The sequence below is a fragment of the Myxocyprinus asiaticus genome, chromosome 3, assembly GCF_019703515.2.
Source record: "Myxocyprinus asiaticus isolate MX2 ecotype Aquarium Trade chromosome 3, UBuf_Myxa_2, whole genome shotgun sequence".
Taxonomy (NCBI): domain Eukaryota; kingdom Metazoa; phylum Chordata; class Actinopteri; order Cypriniformes; family Catostomidae; genus Myxocyprinus; species Myxocyprinus asiaticus.
The window spans coordinates 54,601,330-54,619,110 of NC_059346.1; the positions used below are offsets into that span (position 1 = coordinate 54,601,330).

Here is a 17,781-nt window from a genome sequence, read left to right on the forward strand (position 1 = left end):
TCCTTTAAGTCCTGAAACATTTGAAAAGCAAGTATATGAATGCAAAAACTTCTAGCTATGCACGCTAAATTGTACGCATTGTTGTATTCCGAAATGTGTATAGCAATTTACTTGAATTATAACACATCTGGTTTAATGCCACATATATTTCAACGCAACACTATCACCCCCTTGATTACTGATGTTAGTTTAGTAATGCAAGAATTCACATTTTGTACAACGGGACAAACCGTGCACCTGTAGTTAGTTCGCCAAGCATTCGTCTCATCATACTAGTGAAGAATGTTTCTGACCTAACACCTTATCCTAACCAGATACGTCGCGATAAGATTCCAGCGACAAGCAGTCTGTCTGACATGATGCGACACTGCGATATTCATACACTAAAATGAGGATAACTGACCATAAAATGTAGAAGTCATAGCTATCACAGATGGACAGTCTGTTTATTGAACGCAACTCATTTTCTCAGTGAAGCTGCCTATGAGCATACGCTTTCTACAGAAAACCAGAGAGGATAAATAAACAATCACAAACATACACAGGGCAAAGTTATGTTAGGAATCATGTGCAAATTCAGTCTGTTACCATTGTTTATGTTAACATGGTACTCCTGTTGTTATTTCGCCGATCTTCACGTAACAGGGAAGCAAAGAGAAAGCCAGAATGAGCCAGTCTCCCCTCTGCCATTTTGAACCGGTGTGTGTGTGTGTTTGACAGACCTCAGATTGAAGAGAACGAGACCTCAAGCACAACATACGGTAGGTGTGTGACACCCTCGGCCTAAATCAAGTTGTTCTGTACCGGCTAGTAAGATGACGGCTTTAATATACTGTTATGAGAATAATTTAAGACCCATTTGTTGACTGGGCTGCCTGGCGCGACGTTGCAGAAATAGAAACCATTTAAAAAAATAGAATGTCCTGTCGCTCGTCGCGTGTTGCTGTCACGGCTGGTTTGGACAAATACTCTGTTTAACATGGAAAAGTTACCCTTTTTCATGTGCTGTCGCATCTGGTTAGGACACGGTGTAAAGGTGCACCAAGTAATTTTTTGTTTAAATTTCGCAAGCTGTTAACAGTGGTCTTTGACTTTATACTGACACCTATCTGCGTGGATGTAGCATCACACAAAAGCAAAAGTTGGTAACACTTTACATGAATGTTCTCTTTGTTAAGGCTTTATAAATGGGTTTATTAATGACTAATAATGCATAATGATGATATGCAGTTATAACAACATGAATACAAAGGGCAACTTTCATCAGTTCTTGCCAAATATAGAGCATTTTAACTTAAATGTTATAAACACTTAATAAATACACTTATTAACACTTATATATAAAATCACTTATATATGCGTGGATGTTGCATTATGCAAAAGCAAATGTTGGTAACACTACTTTAATGTTCTCTTTTTTTAGGCTTTATTAATGGGTTCATTAATGACTAATAATGCATAATGAATCATGGATATGCAGTTATAACAACATGAAAATTTTCATCAATACTTGCCAAATGTAGAACATTTTAACGTACATGTTTTAAACGCTTAATAAATACACTTACTAATACTTACATTTATCAAAAAAAAAAAACTAATATACCCTAATTCATGATTTATGTCACAGTGCAGAAAAAAAGGAGGGATTATGTCGTTTTACTACAGTCTGCTTTGTGTTATATTAATTACTGTAATGTCGAATCACTTCGAGTGGTGTCCCTAGTCCTAGTTACCTAAAGTCCTCTGCAAAAACACTTTTCAGCTCTTCATGCTCATTCACAGCATAATATCATATAATAAAGCCTGATGACCATATTGAACTTTACATTAAGGTTTCAATTTCATGCTGAATATGTGTTATTAAGAATTTATAACATGTGAGGTAAAATGGCTCAGTATTTCACAGGTTTGCATGAAAGTCACCCTTTTTATGCATGTTATTATAACCGCATATCAATGATTTATAATGCATTTGTAAACACAATGTCAAGTGAGTGACAGATAGGGAATGTCTTGGTTACTATTGTAACCTCCGTTCCCTGATGGAGGGAACGAGATGTTGTGTCGATGTAGTGACACTAGGGTTCGGACTTGGGAGCCCCAAACACCTCTGATATTTGAGTAAAGGCCAATGAGAATTGGCGAGTGGAATTTGCATGCCACTCCCCCGGCATACGGGTATAAAAGGAGATGGCGTGCAACCACTCATTCAGGTTTGTGCTGAGGAATCGAGACAGAGTCCCGGCCATTTCAGCGGGTAGTTCAGTGTTGTGGCAGGAGGGACACAATGTCTCGTTCCCTCCATCAGGGAACGGAGGTTACAATAGTAACCAAGACATTCCCTATCTGTCACTCACTTGACATTGTGTTGATGTAGTGACACTAGGGGTCCCTATACAAAACGCCACAACCAGCTGAACTATGTTACGTGGATCGGCTGTGCAGGTGCAGGCAGGCCACTGCGTGCCTAGTAACAAGTGCACACAGCCCCATCGTAACCTTCCCAATGCCCCGCATAAGTCGCATAGCCCTCGTACCCCAAGGGAGGGACCAGCGAACTTACAATGGGAATAGGCCACACCAGCTGTTTTGACCTTTTCTCTTTTTTTGAAAAAATGAAAAATTCACTTAGCTGGGACCAAGCATTCACGCTGGGGAAGGTGTTCTTTTCCACAGAGAAAAGACACCACGGAGACCACATCCTGCCCGAAGGGGAGGTTAACATGTGGAGAATACATTACATGGACTTACCAACCGGGAAGTACCACATATGGAAGGGAGTTCCTGCGGTAGGTCCTACATGGAAGGGAGGAGCTCTACAAGCGCAGCGACTGGTGGCAGAGCAGAACTCTGCCCATGGAAAGACACAGGCTTACCATCAGGGAAACCGTACCGTGGAAAACTCCACATATGGGGTTACCGACAGGGAACCACCACATATGGAGCACCTATCCTAAGTACAAGGGCTGACCTAACAGGGCATACTTCATGAGAACTGGGCCTGGCATCAAATTCCTCCGCCGAATTCATCTGCCGCAGGGTGCTGGGGGAGAAAGGACATCCAGGGTTCGCCGATCCTGGGAACTCATGTGGATGAAAAAAGTACACGTTATTCCCTCGGGGAGGGGAAAGGCGCTAAGTGCAAGCAGTACACCCGGCTAGCTGCCCGCATACTTACCTGTCCGTACCCGATAACACACGGGATGAAACTTGCTCAACCCGGAGATTGTAAAATCTCACAAAGGTATTGGGTGTCGCCCAGCCCGCTGCTCTACAGATGTCTGTTAGAGAGGTGCCGTTCGCCAGAACCCAGGAGGATGCCACACTCCTAGTGGAGCGTGCTCGTACTCCCAGGGGGGATGGTGCACCCTGGGCCTGGTATGCCAAAGCAATGGCATCCACAATCCAGTGGGCAGTTCTCTGTTTGGAGACAGCCTTCCCCTTCTGCTGTCCCCCAAAACAGACAAAGAGCTGCTCAGAGCATCTAAAGCTCTCTGTGCGATCCAAGTAAAGACGCAAAGCACAAACTGGACACAGCAACGACAAGGCTGGGTCTGCCTCCTCCTGGGGCAGTGCTTGCAAGTTCACCACTTGATCCCTGAAAGGGGTAGTGGGAACCTTGGACACATAGCCCGGCCAGGGTCTCAAGATCACGTGAGCCACAGGTAGCACTCCTGGACCACCATGGTGGACATCGCCTGCCTGAGAGCCCACGCCGTGACCTCCGTCACCTGTAGGGCAAGGTCGGTTGCCGAGCACAGCTCCTGCATCGCTCCCAGGTCAGGACTACCCTCGTGCAACTCTTTCAGTGCCTTGGCCTGGTGGACTTGCAGGAGGGCCATGGCATGCAGGCCAGAGATGGCCTGTCCAGCGGCACTGTAAGCCTTGCCTGTCAGGGATGATGTGAGCTTACAGGCCTTGGATGGGAGCCTAGGCCGATTCCACCAGGTGGCGGCATTTTGTGGGCACAGGTGCACCGTAATCGTCTGCTTCACCTGAGGAACCTCCGTGTACACGTTGGCCGCCCCACCATCGAGGGTAGTGAGAGCGGAGGAACTCAAGAGTCAGGCCCGGACAGTAAAAGTTGCCCGCCACGACTTTGTGAGATCCTCATGCACCTCCGGGAAGAAAGGAACTGGTGTAGAGCGTGGCTGTGTGCGGCGCTCTGAGCCCAAGAACCAGTCGTCCAACCGCGAACACTCAGGGCAGGGTGGAGGGTTCCACTCCAGCCCAACGCTCGCGGAAGCACAGGCAAGCATGGCCACCAGCTCCGCGTCGGCCTCAAACTGGGCGACCGCACCAGATGGTGGGAGCCCACCCGAGTCCTCTGCGTCAGACTGTAACAGCCCGCTCTCCGATGCTGCGATCAAAACTTCATCCTCCTCCCGAGCCCCGAATGAGACATTAAGCTCGCCTTGGGGTGAGCCGTCTCACTCATCCATGAATTCAACCGGCGGAAACGAGCGTGCTGGGGAATGGGAGGTGCGTGGGGATTCATCTGGCGGAAATGCTCCCATTGGAGTCCCCAAATCGCCCCCAGCACTAGCCGTCGTGGCCTTGTGCACGTAGGCAGAAAGAACCGGGGCGGGGAGCGGCTGGAGTGGCTTTCTCTCTGAAGAAAGAAAGCCACGACCGCAACGTTGCCATGGTCACGTTCTCGCAGTGAGAACATGAACCATTCACAAATACTGTCTCAGCGTGCCTGCGACTCAAATGCGTGAGACAGTGATCGTGGCCGTCAGAGGTGGAGAGATAATGACCGCATCCAGGAACTGCACATAAACGGAAAGGCATCTTTAAAAAGACACTCTCCATCAGTGCTTACTCTTTTAGAGAAAATACACTCTTTTATTTTGCTCAAGCGTGGCTGCTGAAGCACCCAGGGGCATTCTCTGCACTTATCTGTGCAAGAAAGGGAGAACCCGTTGTAATGCGCCATATATCCAACAGCCGTTTTACACTGTCGCTTCGCTTCAGAGGTGAATGAACAGTGGTGGGTTTTTTCAACACCGCTCGGCTCCGAAGAACAAATCTGAATGAGTGGTTGCAAGCCTTCTCCTTTATACCCGTATGTCCGGGGGAGTGGCATGCAAATTCCACTCGCCAATTCTCATTGGCCTTTTCTCATATGTCAGAGATTTTTGGGTCTCACAAGTCCGACCCCTAGTGTCACTACATCGACACAACGTCGAGTGAGTGACAGATAGGAAACATTAATATAAAGTGTTACCCAAAAGTTTTCATTACCAATGCCACTGCAGAAATATTCTTTTCACATCTGTATTTGTCACCCATGATTTATTTATTCCACAACCGAAAGGGTCTGACTGGAATCTCATATGAGTGAATCAGTTTAAAAAATTTTAAAGTACTGTTCATATCTTTAACAACATTAAATTATTAGACACTTGATGGTATTTTAAGAGGCCAGTGTTACTGAAAAATGTAATCTGAACTGAGACCAAATGAGTTTGCAGAATACTCTGAAATAAGACCATATGCAGACAACAAAACTGAACTGTCATGTGGTGTTCACTATTGTTTTGATCGCACAGTTCAACAGCTGTTCAAAGACAACCAGCAGTTTTTTAGTGATTAATATTATAGTATGACAGCCTCATAATGAAGTTGGCCTCCATGTTTAATTAATAATCTTTTCTGCTCTATGTATGCAAATGTATTTCTGTGTCAGGCCTCATTCTGGGCGCACATCCAAAGGGATGGGATGGGGCAGAAAGTATTTTAATTTGAGGGATCCATTGGGAGCTCATGCAGAAACACATCAAAGCACTGATTCTCACTGAAGCTTAATGGGAAATGCCAGAGCTAAAGACCCAATAGAGTATTATTATACATTCTTTTTGAGCTGAGTTTTGGGGGCATTGTTGCAGAACTATTTTTGACAGGTTTTCATCACACCTAAAAAGGTGGGGAATAAAGCTCTAGGGAGTCAGAGGAAGTCGAAAATTCTTGAGCAAATGAACTAAACTGTTTTGAAATGAAACAGTTTTCAAATTAAATTTTCATCTGAAATGAAAAATGTTTTGTATCGCGGCTAATTGCAAAGAAATCCTCCAATGGATGACACCACCATTGTTCTGCCAACACTGTCAATTAAAGTACTTCATTTTAATTACAGGCAGCAGGTTTTTGATTGTTTGTTTGTTTTTTAAATCCCTTTGCATGTTTAATGTGGTTTAATAAAACAGATATTTCCATCTCTAAATGGATGAGGACTTTACAAAAGCTCTGCACAAACACCTGTGTATTGTAGTTATTTATCTGATTAATTATATAGCTATTCTTAATTTAAATCAAGTTTTTGAATATTACTGAAATCTATTGTTGTTACTGTGTTTTATAAAAGCAGTAAGGCCGTATATTTCATACTCTGATTTACATCATGCCTAACACCACTTAAATGGGTCATGAAATGCTCTTTTTTATAGTTTTATTATCTTCCCTGAGGTCCACCGTTAATGCTAGTAAGTTTTTTTTTTTTTTTTTTTTTCATTAAAACAGTCATAATTTACTTATATATGATCATTTTCCACCCTGTCTCTGGCCCTCTGTCTTAAATGCTCTGTTTTGGCAAAAGTGCCTTCTTAAAACTTCAACGTAAATGCCCACTGTTCTGTTTGGTTAACATTGTGCAGCCCCTCAAATTTAGCCATATTTGAAACTCTTTCAGAAGAGAATGAACAAGCTCCATAATATTATAAAACAAAATTTCAGGGGTTACACATAATGCACAACCAACACATTGCATCTGAATATACTAAACTGTTTATCTCAAACACAACTGTTAACACTCACACCTGTCTACACTGGATGTGGGATTTGAAGCAATAGAACCCATTATAATCAATGATGCTGTCTATCATGGAAGCATCCATTGTGGCGCATTGCATTGTCCCGTTCTATTTAGCGCTGCACACGCTTGTGTTAAATATGCTGAATACACATCCACATGACACACATACATAGTCTGCATGATGTGAAGTGAACTAGATGCACACACATCCAGTTTCCAATATCATCCTGCACTGAAATGCACATTGCCAGAAATGCATCTTAACGGTCAAAGATGTCCATCCAGCGCATGTTTTCATACACCAACAAATAAAAATAGAGCAGATGGGCAAATTAATGCATACATGATGCGTTTGTGCTCAAAACAGCAAGAGGCAGCAGCTGAATGACAGAGAATGGCTTCTCCTCTTCAGAGTTGTAACTTGACACCTCATCTTTTAAAAGTGGCCTGAGATATGCATCAAGCGGTCAAAGACGTCTGTCTGTGCATGTTTAAATACAAAAATAATTGAACATAGTCCAGATGGGTCCCCTTTGGTGTTCAGGAATAGTAAGGCCACACTGGGCCTGTCTGTCTGCTCTCTCTCAGTTTATGAACTGAAGCACCAGTGGGAGGGGCAAAGGATGTGATGATTTTAAGTAAGCGTTGATGTTTTTGAGCTGTAGAGGCGGTCATGAATTAATGGCCTCCTAGTGATGTAGGGTAGTCGCGGAAGTAGAGAACGAGGTGTTTTTGCAGCTTGGTTTCAATAAATGCTTTTATTGCATTGGGGATTAAGTTTTGAGTTCTGAAATGTACAGTATGTTTTTATAGTAGAAAGACCTCTTATATGTCAAGGAAAATTTGATTCCTCATGACATGGCCCCCTTTAAAGTCAACATCAAACAATGTTCACAGCTCATTTTTAAAGGAAAGTCATTTCATTAGTGGAGCAAGTTAAATCATTCACAGTAAGATCAGGAACATGTATTAAGAATGTAAATAGAGTCAATTTTGATTTTATGCTAACTTTAACCATGTATGGTGTTAAAGTTATACAGTTTTAGTTTTTAAGATTTACATGATATATCTTATTAATCTGTAGTTCTTTACTAATTAAAAATTCTTAATTCATAGTATGTATAATACTCAATTCAATCTGATGTACATTTGTTATGAAATTGTAATGCTTAAATCCTTAAAATAGGCTTAAAAATGTTTTGAGTGCATGATAAAATTACAACACATAGCTTTATAAACCATATTGAAAAAACAATTTTACAGTTAACATGATCTGATATAGAAAGCTTAAATATTTGAACATTGTAATGCTCATTTCGTTCACAACACCAGTTCTGTCTGAAGAGTGTGCTCTTAATTGTCTCTTTTGCCTCTCATCAGGTGGTGACATTGCTCAATGATCTCTACACCTGCTTCGATGCCATCATTGATAATTTTGATGTATATAAGGTGAGTGGACTATTGCTGCACTGTGCTTTAGTAGCAATGAGGTAATAAATAATTCTAACCACTATTATAATTCTTACTTATTCATGGGTATACCTTTAAAGAGAATACTGCTTTATAGCACATAATATTACAAATGGAATTTGTTGTATATCATTTGTAATGTAGCCTCTGGAATAACTGGTTGTGATTGGTCAATTGCAGCATTTGGTCAAATATTTTTGTTAAATGACTGCTAAACTGTAAAAATGACCATTGTCCCAGGCAACCGATTTCCACATAGCTCAAGTTTTATGTCTCTGGTTTCACTCTGCATTGCCTTTTTTCTCACATAATAAAATAATTTTGAATCAAATCCATTGATCATGTTAATTTTTACATTTATTTGGTTAGTAGACACATTATGAGCGGTATAATGTGCAGTCAGCTGGCCTTTACCACAAAATAAACAAAGACAGGTCACATATCACACTGAAGAGGTTTATATTGACTGGCTGACTGCGATGATGACCTATCATTATCAGAGAATACATTTCCTTCAGGATGATAAGAGACCTGATTGTGATAATGACCAGTTTACTGTGCATTATTCCTCACTTATGAAAGCCTTGCTTATAAGTAACTTTATGATTCAAAACCTTTAAACCTTTTAAAACTTTTTTGCAAAGTTAAAAATGCTTGTTGATTTTGCAGATGACATGTCTTCCTCTAATTTAAGGTGGAGACTATAGGTGATGCATACATGGTGGTCTCGGGTCTGCCTGTGCGGAACGGGAAACTACACGCACGAGAGATTGCTGGCATGTCATTGGCTTTACTGGAAGAGGTTAAAACCTTCCAAATCAGTCACAGACCCAACGATCAGCTACGGCTGCGGATAGGAATCCACACAGGTACTGTTACTGCTGTGTCTATGCCTACCAACTTTTAAATCTATTGTTTGATGTTTTATGCTGTGCTTATTATTATTTTTATTTATTTTAGACTTAATGCTATTGATATATTTTTATTAGTAGTGAGGAAATACTGATCAATATAAGGCTATGTAATCATGTGGAAAACTAATTTATTTTTAATAGTAGCACAGTTAGGAATATTTTATTTCTCAGAGGTTCCTCTTCCATAGATCAAGATATTATGAAATAGTCTTAACATAAATATTAATTAGGTATCTACTTTTTCTCAGATGTTTCTTCCAAAATCCCTTAGGAGAGATAATATTAGAAACAAATGTATGAGTTTCAGGGATGTGCCATCCATATAAGCAAGGTAAGCAGTGCTTACCTAACAGAAGTGTGAAAAGAAAAATGACACTATGAAAAATTTAAATCTAATTGTTAATATAAACTACTGTTTTCGTTCAAATTTGTCATCTTTTATCTCAGTTGAGCAGCACAGACAGTTTATTCATTTATTCACTTTGGTGCCACCCTCAGGTGTAAGCACTTTATTTTATGCTTTCTCTGATTCCATTGTTTACCGCCCTTTCATTCAACAATGCACGTTCATTCAAACTGAATCATGCCCGCTACTACAAATGGCCAAGGTAAGCATGCTTACCAAAATGAGTTAGCCAATCAGAATGCTCCTTCCTTCAGTCACACTATCTGATTTGCTAGATTTTAATTTTGTGTCAGCACTTTCAAGTTAATGTAACCAATGCGTTATTAAGCACCGAAGTGGATATCTGCAGTGTAAGCATCGACGACCTAAGCGGATTTGGCAAAGTTAATTTCAATTAAAAATCGAGACAGAGAGGCTATCGAAACTTCAACAAGTGAGCGACTTTTACAACAAAGTGACGGAGATGTTCATTCGTAAGGAGAGACGCATGGATTTTGTGTTCAAGTAAAGGTAAGTTAATATATTTATTAAAAATCTATGGTATAGATACTAGGTCATTGTTTCTGGTTAGTGTGAGGCTATGAAGTGGTGATCTGGCAATCATGTCCTTCTTGTGTTATGTCTGTTTTTTAGTTCTAACGGGGCGCAATGTCTGTTTAAAAAAAAAAAAAATTAAGTAATGTAGACTGCCGTGCCTATGTTATGTTTGCCTTGTGCATTCACGTTAAGATTTTTGTCTTTGATGGTCAGATTAGTTAATTGTTGCTGTCCATTCCAGTGGTTCTGAACTGTGGGAAGAGTGACGTGTGAGGCCTATGATGTTGAAACTAATAACTGGCAATCTTTACTTTTTCTTTTTGTTGTATGTCAAAACAAGCTCTTCTGGCACTATGGTTCATTGTATGATTTAATGGACATAAACATGCTCAGCTTAATATATAACAATCTTTCATTTGTGTGATATGAGCAAGATTACTGTCCTGAATTTAAAGCAATTTGGTCATGAAGTTTGCCACTTTGACAATTGTTTCCATTGACTGGTGGGTTCTAAGGCAACAATTTGCATCAATAACATTTCCACGACATTACACTCACCAGTATAACGTGTTTTGGGCACAGCATTTAATAATGTGTATTAAAAATCTTTGAGGCTTGCCCAGTCTCAAAGCCCATGGCATGTGCTTGATAAGTTTATATTTAAATCTTTTGTTAGCTGTCTCCAAATGTTTTTATGCACAACAACATGCTGATAACTATCAAAAATTATCCCACTCAGGGGGCCTGGGTAGCTCAGAAACTAAAGACGCTGACTACCACACCTGGAGTCGCAAGTTCAAATCCAGGGCATGCTGAGTGAATTCAGTCAGGCTTCCCAAGCAACGAATTGGCCCAGTTGCTAGGGTGGGTAAAGTCACGTTGGGTTAACCTCCTCTAGGTCACCATAATGTGGTTCTCGCTCTCGGTGGGGCGCGTGGTAAGTTGTGCGTGGATGCCGCGAAGAATAGCGTAAAGCCTCCACATGTGCTAGGTCTCCGCGGTAACGTGCTCAACAAGCCATGATAAGATGCGTGGGTTGACGGTCTCAGACGCGGAGGCAACTGAGTCCTCCACCACCTGGATTGAGGCAAGTCACTACGCCACCACGAGGACTTAGAGCATTCCATATTGGGGAGAAAATAAATAAATTATCCCACTCTATAAACCCGACAACAGAAGAAAATGTCTCATGTTACACATGTAACCTCAATTCCCTGAGATGAAGGGAACGAGTTGCTGTAAGCGCTATGGGGAAGTGTCCTTCATACGACCTTGTTGAAACCCTTATACAAACATGCCAATCTCCTAATTGGCAATGGTGTCTGAGCCCTGCCCTTTTAGGCACACAGTAGGCCTATATAAGCGGGCGCTCAGTCACCATTTCTTCAGAATTTTCTGACTGAGGGACAAATGTGAGTCACCCGTATTATAAAACTCTGAAGTAGTAAATCTCACAATCATGTTTTGTGAGGACCATCCTGCTGCCAAACATATGTCCTGTAAGGACATACCGTTTGTCCATGCCCATGAAGAGGCCATGCCCCTGGTTGAATGCGCCAATAAGGCAATTCACACCCTGTGGTTCGTAAGCGAGGGCGATCACATCAACGATCCAGCGAGAGAGCCTTTGTTTAATGACGGACATTCCTTTTGTCCATAAAAAATAAAGAGCTGATCTGACAGCCTAAACTGACGGGTGCGCTCAACATTCTGTATGTATGCAATGCCCTCACCGGGCATAACGTATGCATAGATTGTTCTTCATCTGAATTAAATTGTGGGGGAAAGAAGGCTTGCAAACAAACCACCTGAGCCCTGAAGGGTGTTGATAAAACCTTAGGCATGTAGCCTTTCCTAGGTTTAATGGTGGCTTTTGACAGATCTGGCCAAACTCCAGGCATGAGCTGTCAGTCAACAAAGCTTGCATGTCACACACCCGTTTAAATGAGGCCAAAGCCAATAGAAGTGCGGTCTTTAAGGAAAGCACCTGCAGCTCAACAGTTTCCAGTGGCTCGAACTGGGAGTTTGTGAGTGCCTTCAGCACCAGATTTAAGTCCTAAGTCAGCACCAGGCGGGTTCAAACACCTTGCTCCCATGAGAAACTTTATGACTAGATTATGTTTGCCTATCGAAGAGCCAGCCTCGAGAGTGTGGTATGCTGAGATAGTCCCTACATAAACCTTGAGCATTGATGGGGTAAGACCCAGCCTGATCTCACATAAAAATGTGTGCTGATATTCCTTTAGTCGAAATCAGTATACCCTGACCGAATTTGAAAACACTGCCCCCAGAGGCTAAAGCGGTAAGTGTTTCAGAGCATATAAACAAGTGTGACATCCATTTATATCCAGGAGAGTTCACCAGAAGCCAGTTGTAAAAATAATTGTTTTCAGCTGAACAGGGTGTAAAAGAGTGAAGAGAAATGCTTATTTTATTTAATCTACCCCCCTACCAAAACCCAAATCTAACCCTAACCATTAGTAGAGACAAAATGCAATGTTAGGGATAAAAATGCAGCCTCCTTATCACACTCGTGATTGTTTATACAAACGTAATTACTTCCTCGTTTGAATGGGGATTGAACTGTGGTCTCCCATGCAACTATAGTTGGGGAAGAGGGGAAAAAACACTGTGTGCCTTGAATCGAGCCTTCTTCGGCTCAGGCCCGTGAATAACGGTGAGCTCTGGGCTCCTCTTCATGGAACTGGGCATGTCAGGAATGATTCTGCTGCCCAGCCGGGGATTTTCTGTCACCAAGTTTTTTGCGCTGAGATGGTGGGTGCTTACACTTGGGCCATGCTTTTTGTGGCTTCATAGATGGCACATTAGTAGCTTTCGGCTGCGCTGGGGCAGCAAGAAATGGATTCTTTGCTGGGCGCTGACCGTAATTAGATCGGAAGCGTGCCAGGAAAGGGAAAGTGCTACATCTCTTTGGCAGAACATTTTTCATCACTTGAGACTGCTTTTGCGCCACAATGAAGCACTCTAAAAAGCCTGGACAGCATCTCTGTGAGAGTTAGCCAAATATGCCGGTCCAGAACCACCAGGCTGCTCATCGCTTTGCCGATGACCTGAGTGGTAGCTTTCGTGGCTTGCAGCACCAAATCTGTAGCGGTGCAGAGCTCTTTGAACAGCTCTGTATTGGGGCCTTGCTCTTCCATTTGTTTGAGGAGCTTAGCTTGAAAAACCTGGAGCACCGACATGCTGTGGAGTGCTGAACCAGCTTGGCCCACTGCTGTATAAGATCTTCCAGCCAGTGCTGATATCATTCAACATGGCTTTGAGGGGTGGGTGGGGCGGGATTTCCATCCCATGGCAGTATTATGACAGAGGTGAGCTGCCTGTTCCACCGGGGGAAGTTTTGACTAGCCTTTTCCCTCGCCGTGGTCCACTTTAGTGAGGATGGCAGCATCTCTGACCTGAGTGCGTGAAAATTAGGGCGCACGCCGGGTCTTTGTGAGCTCCGCGTGGACCTCAGGGAATAATGGTGCGCTCCTCCGGACCACAGTTTGTTGACAACGACCGGTTTATAAAAAACATTCATCCAGGTGAGACTTTTCTGGCTCTTCTGGAGGGGACCACTTAAGACTGAGCTCTTCAGCTGCCCTTTTGAAGATGCAAAGAAGCTCCTTGTCCGTGGCGTGTACACGTTCTTCACCCTCGCTGGGGGAAGGAGCAGTAACATCCTCCATGAACCACTCGCCAGAAGCTATATATATATAAGGATACGGTAACTCCAGCCAGAGCACTGTGGGAAGCAGGTAGGAGTTTCGCTGAAGCGCCATGTTGATCAACGAGGAGCATCTGATGCGAAGAACCCATTCACCAAGAGCGTCTTCGATGGTGAAGTGGAAAACTCTTCACCGGAATAAGCAGGGGGGGCGGAAAGCTTCACATGCGACGAGCTATCCTGTTCGCGTCTTGCTGAGAAGTTCTGTCCCCTGTAAGTGTATATTGAGTGTGAAGCAGAAAGGGTTCCAAGACGAAGACGAAGTTTGCAGTCTTGAGAGAAGAAAATTCTGAAGAAATGGTGACTGAGCGCCCGGTTATGTAGGCCTACTGTGCGCCTATAGGGGCGGGGCTCAGACACCATTGCCAATCAGAAGATTGGCATGATTGTATAAGGGTTTCAACAAGGTAGTGTGAAGGACACTTCCCCATAGTGCTTACAGCAATGTCGAGTGAACTGGATCAAAAGGGAATCATGTTTAAATGAGATTTGAAATGATCAGAAGTTTCTCCAATTTTTGATGAGAAAACGTAAACAGATATGCACATTGATAAGCTGTTGAAACAACGATAAAGGTGTTATCATGCAGATCGAAATCAGGATAATGGGCAAAAATATAGGTAAGATCTTTTCTTAAACTTTAGAGAAGTCATATAAGAGCTTGACATTAACTTTTTGGCTCACTGGCCACTGTGGCTATGGTTGTGGCTAGCCACTCAGCATTTTCACTAGCCTCACAAAAAAGACATTTCCATTATCATGTTGGTGCCGTTAGTCTGACAGTCAGTGCAATATATTAGTTATTTGGCTGGATCATATTGTAGCAGTATCACATTGACTTGATTTGATTATTTCATATGCATATGTGAGATTACTAGGGCTTTTTTCCTCAAAACAACAATATGAGATGCAGAAGTCTCCATTTGTTCTGCATATAATTTCCTGTCTAGGAAAATCAGTTGAGCTATTAAAGAGGTCTCGGTTGTGATTTTGTCTTTTCATTGGGGTACACAAGCTACTGTGTGCTTTTGATTTCTACATTCAAGTCTGACATTTACAGAATTCATATTTTCTGTCTCTGGAAAACTTCTCTCTTGCTCTTAGTCAAACACTAATCCTCTTCCTGCTGTTACAGTGGTCCAGCATGTTTCCACTGCAGGTTCTGTATACATTTTTCTCAGTCTCTGTGTACAAAAATAGATGTGCATTTCAGATGATTAAGTAAGAAGCTTAAGCCAGATATGATCTGATCACAACCTGTTGTTCTGAATCTGTTTATGTTTCAGCCAGTCAGGATGCATTAGGACTGTTTATAAGTAGGTACATGGAGTCCTGCAGTGAATTAATCCCCCTCTCTGTTGCATGTGTGTGTGCAGGGCCTGTCTGTGCTGGTGTAGTGGGTCTTAAGATGCCTCGGTACTGTTTATTTGGAGACACTGTCAACACAGCATCCCGCATGGAGTCTACAGGGGAAGGTGGGTGACAGAAATACATTTTTGATCTTTGTTCAAGATGCCAGTTTTGTTTTTCCCACACAAATGCAGCACAATACAACATTAACTAAATCTTCTTGTGATACAGTTTATAAGGTTAATAACTGGTAGGGGTCATTACTAGATAACTAGGGGCATTAAACTTAGTGCCTACATAGGCAGCTGTCTTCTATGGCAGCATCCTTACTGAAATTATGCCTCATAAGAGAGCGATTTGGAACGCTCTGCAATGGTGTCAGCTCAAATATCGCTGATTATGCACAACGCATGTGAGACTCAACTCACAACTGATTTCAATTGAGGTGACACGAGAGGAACAACACATTACTCTAATGAGCATAAATACGCATAGTACACACACATTATGGGTAAAATTATCAGTTTTCTATAATAACTTTATAATAACTTTATTTACACTGCATTCAGAAAGTATTCACACCTTCATTTTTTTTCACATTTTGTTATGTTGCAGCATTATGCTAAAATGCTTTAAATTATTTTATTATTTTTTCACAACAATCTACACTCCATTCCCCATAATGACAAAGCAAAACCCAGATTTTTGATAACTTTGCAAATTTATTAAAAAGAAAAAACTTAAATATCACATTGACATAAGTATTCAGACCCTTAACTCAGTACTTAGTTGAAGCACCTTTGGCAGCGATTACAGCCTCAAGTCTTTTTGGGTATGATGCGACAAGCTTTGCACACCTGGATTTGCGGATTTTCTGCCATTCTTCTCTGCAGATCCTCTCAAGCTCTGCCAGGTTGGATGGGGACCGTCGGTGCACAGCCATTTTCAGGTCTGTCCAGAGATGTTCGATTGGGTTAAAGTCACTCTTGCGTTGTCTTGGCTGTGTGCTTAGGGTCATTGTCCTATTGGAAGTTGAACCTTGGGCCCAGTCTGAGGTCCTGAGTGCTCTGGACCAGGTTTTCATTAACGATATCTCTGTATTTTTCTGCGTTCAGCTTTCCTTCAACCCTGACCAGTCCCCCAGTCCCTACCGCTGAAAAACACCCCCACAGCATGATGCTACCAGTACCATGTTTCGCCGTAGGGATGGTATGTGATGAGCGGTGCCTGGTTTCCTCCAGACATAATGATTGGAATTTAGGCCAAACAGTTCAGTCTTCATTTAATCAGACCAGAGAATCTCGTTTCTCACAGTCTGAGAGTCCTTTAGGTGCTTTTTTATGTGTCGTGCACTGAGGAGAGGCTTCCGTCTGGCCACTCTGCCATAAAGCCCAGATCAGTGGAGTGTTGCAGTGATGGTTGTCCTTCAGCAAGTTTCTCCCATCTCCACACATGATCTCTGGAGCTCAACCAGAGTGACCATCAGGTTCTTGGTCACCTCTCTTACCAAGTCAGTTTGGGCAGGCGGCCAGCTCTAGGAAGAGTCCTGTCTTGGGAACTTTCAATGAGGCCAAAAAAATTGTTTAGCCTTCCCCAGATCTGTGCCTCGACACAAGCTCTGAGCTCTGCAGGCAGTTCCTTTGACTTTTTGCTCTGATATGCATTTTCAGCTGTGAGACCTTATATAGACAAGTGTGTGTGCCTTTCCAAATCATGTCCAATCAATTGAATTTGCCACTGGTGGACTCCAATCAAAGTGTAGAAACATCTCAAAGATTATCCAGAGAAATGGGATGCACCTGAGCTAAATTTCATAAGTTTCATAGCAAAGGGTCTGAATAGTTTAATAAATTTGCAAAGGTATCAAAAATCAGTTTTTTTGCTTTGTCATTATGGGGTATGGAGTGTAGATTGCTGTGAAAAAGAACATAATTTAAACGAGTTTAGATAAGGCTGCAACAAAATGTGAAAAAAAAATGAAGGGATCTGAACACTTTCTGAATGCATTATATATAGCATCTTTTAGCAATTTAGCACAAATTGCTCCACAAAATCAAAACACACTTATTAAAACAAGCACAAAGTGCTTCACAAAACATAAAAGCAAAACACACTCAGTAAAACATAAAGTAAAACAAAAAATTACAAAATAGTAAAAGCAAGTTTATACAAATTAGTTTTTAAACAAGACTTAAAAACAGTCACAAATTCAGCAGATCTATTATCCCAGGGCAGGCTGTTCCATAATCTTGGGGCCAGTAAATATGCTCTATCACCTTTAGTTTTGTATCTGGATCTTGGAACAGCCAACACTTCACGACAGAAGATCTAAGAGGTCTAACTTTTTCATAAGGTCTTAAAAGTTCTGCTAAATAATCTGGCGCCAACCCATGTTACTTACAGTATATGTAATTAATGAAATCTTAAAATCAACCCTAAATGAATGGGTAACCAATGTAAAGAAGTTAAAACTGGAGTAATGATTAAAAGACCTAGTTCGTGTCAAAAGTCTAGTTGCAGCATTTTGCACTGATTGTAGCCATGCTAAAGTGTGATG

General features: G+C 42.0%; 1 protein-coding gene across 1 annotated transcript in view; it reads left to right on the forward strand.

Annotated features, from left to right (window-relative positions):
* Positions 1-17,781, forward strand: part of LOC127424226 (atrial natriuretic peptide receptor 2-like) — a 120,120-nt gene that overhangs the window by 92,875 nt on the left and 9,464 nt on the right. Inside the window, exons 18-20 of the mRNA XM_051669218.1 lie at positions 8,198-8,266; positions 8,982-9,156; positions 15,251-15,349. Of these exons, the coding sequence (XP_051525178.1) occupies positions 8,198-8,266; positions 8,982-9,156; positions 15,251-15,349 (343 nt within the window). The remainder of the gene's footprint in view (positions 1-8,197; positions 8,267-8,981; positions 9,157-15,250; positions 15,350-17,781) is intronic.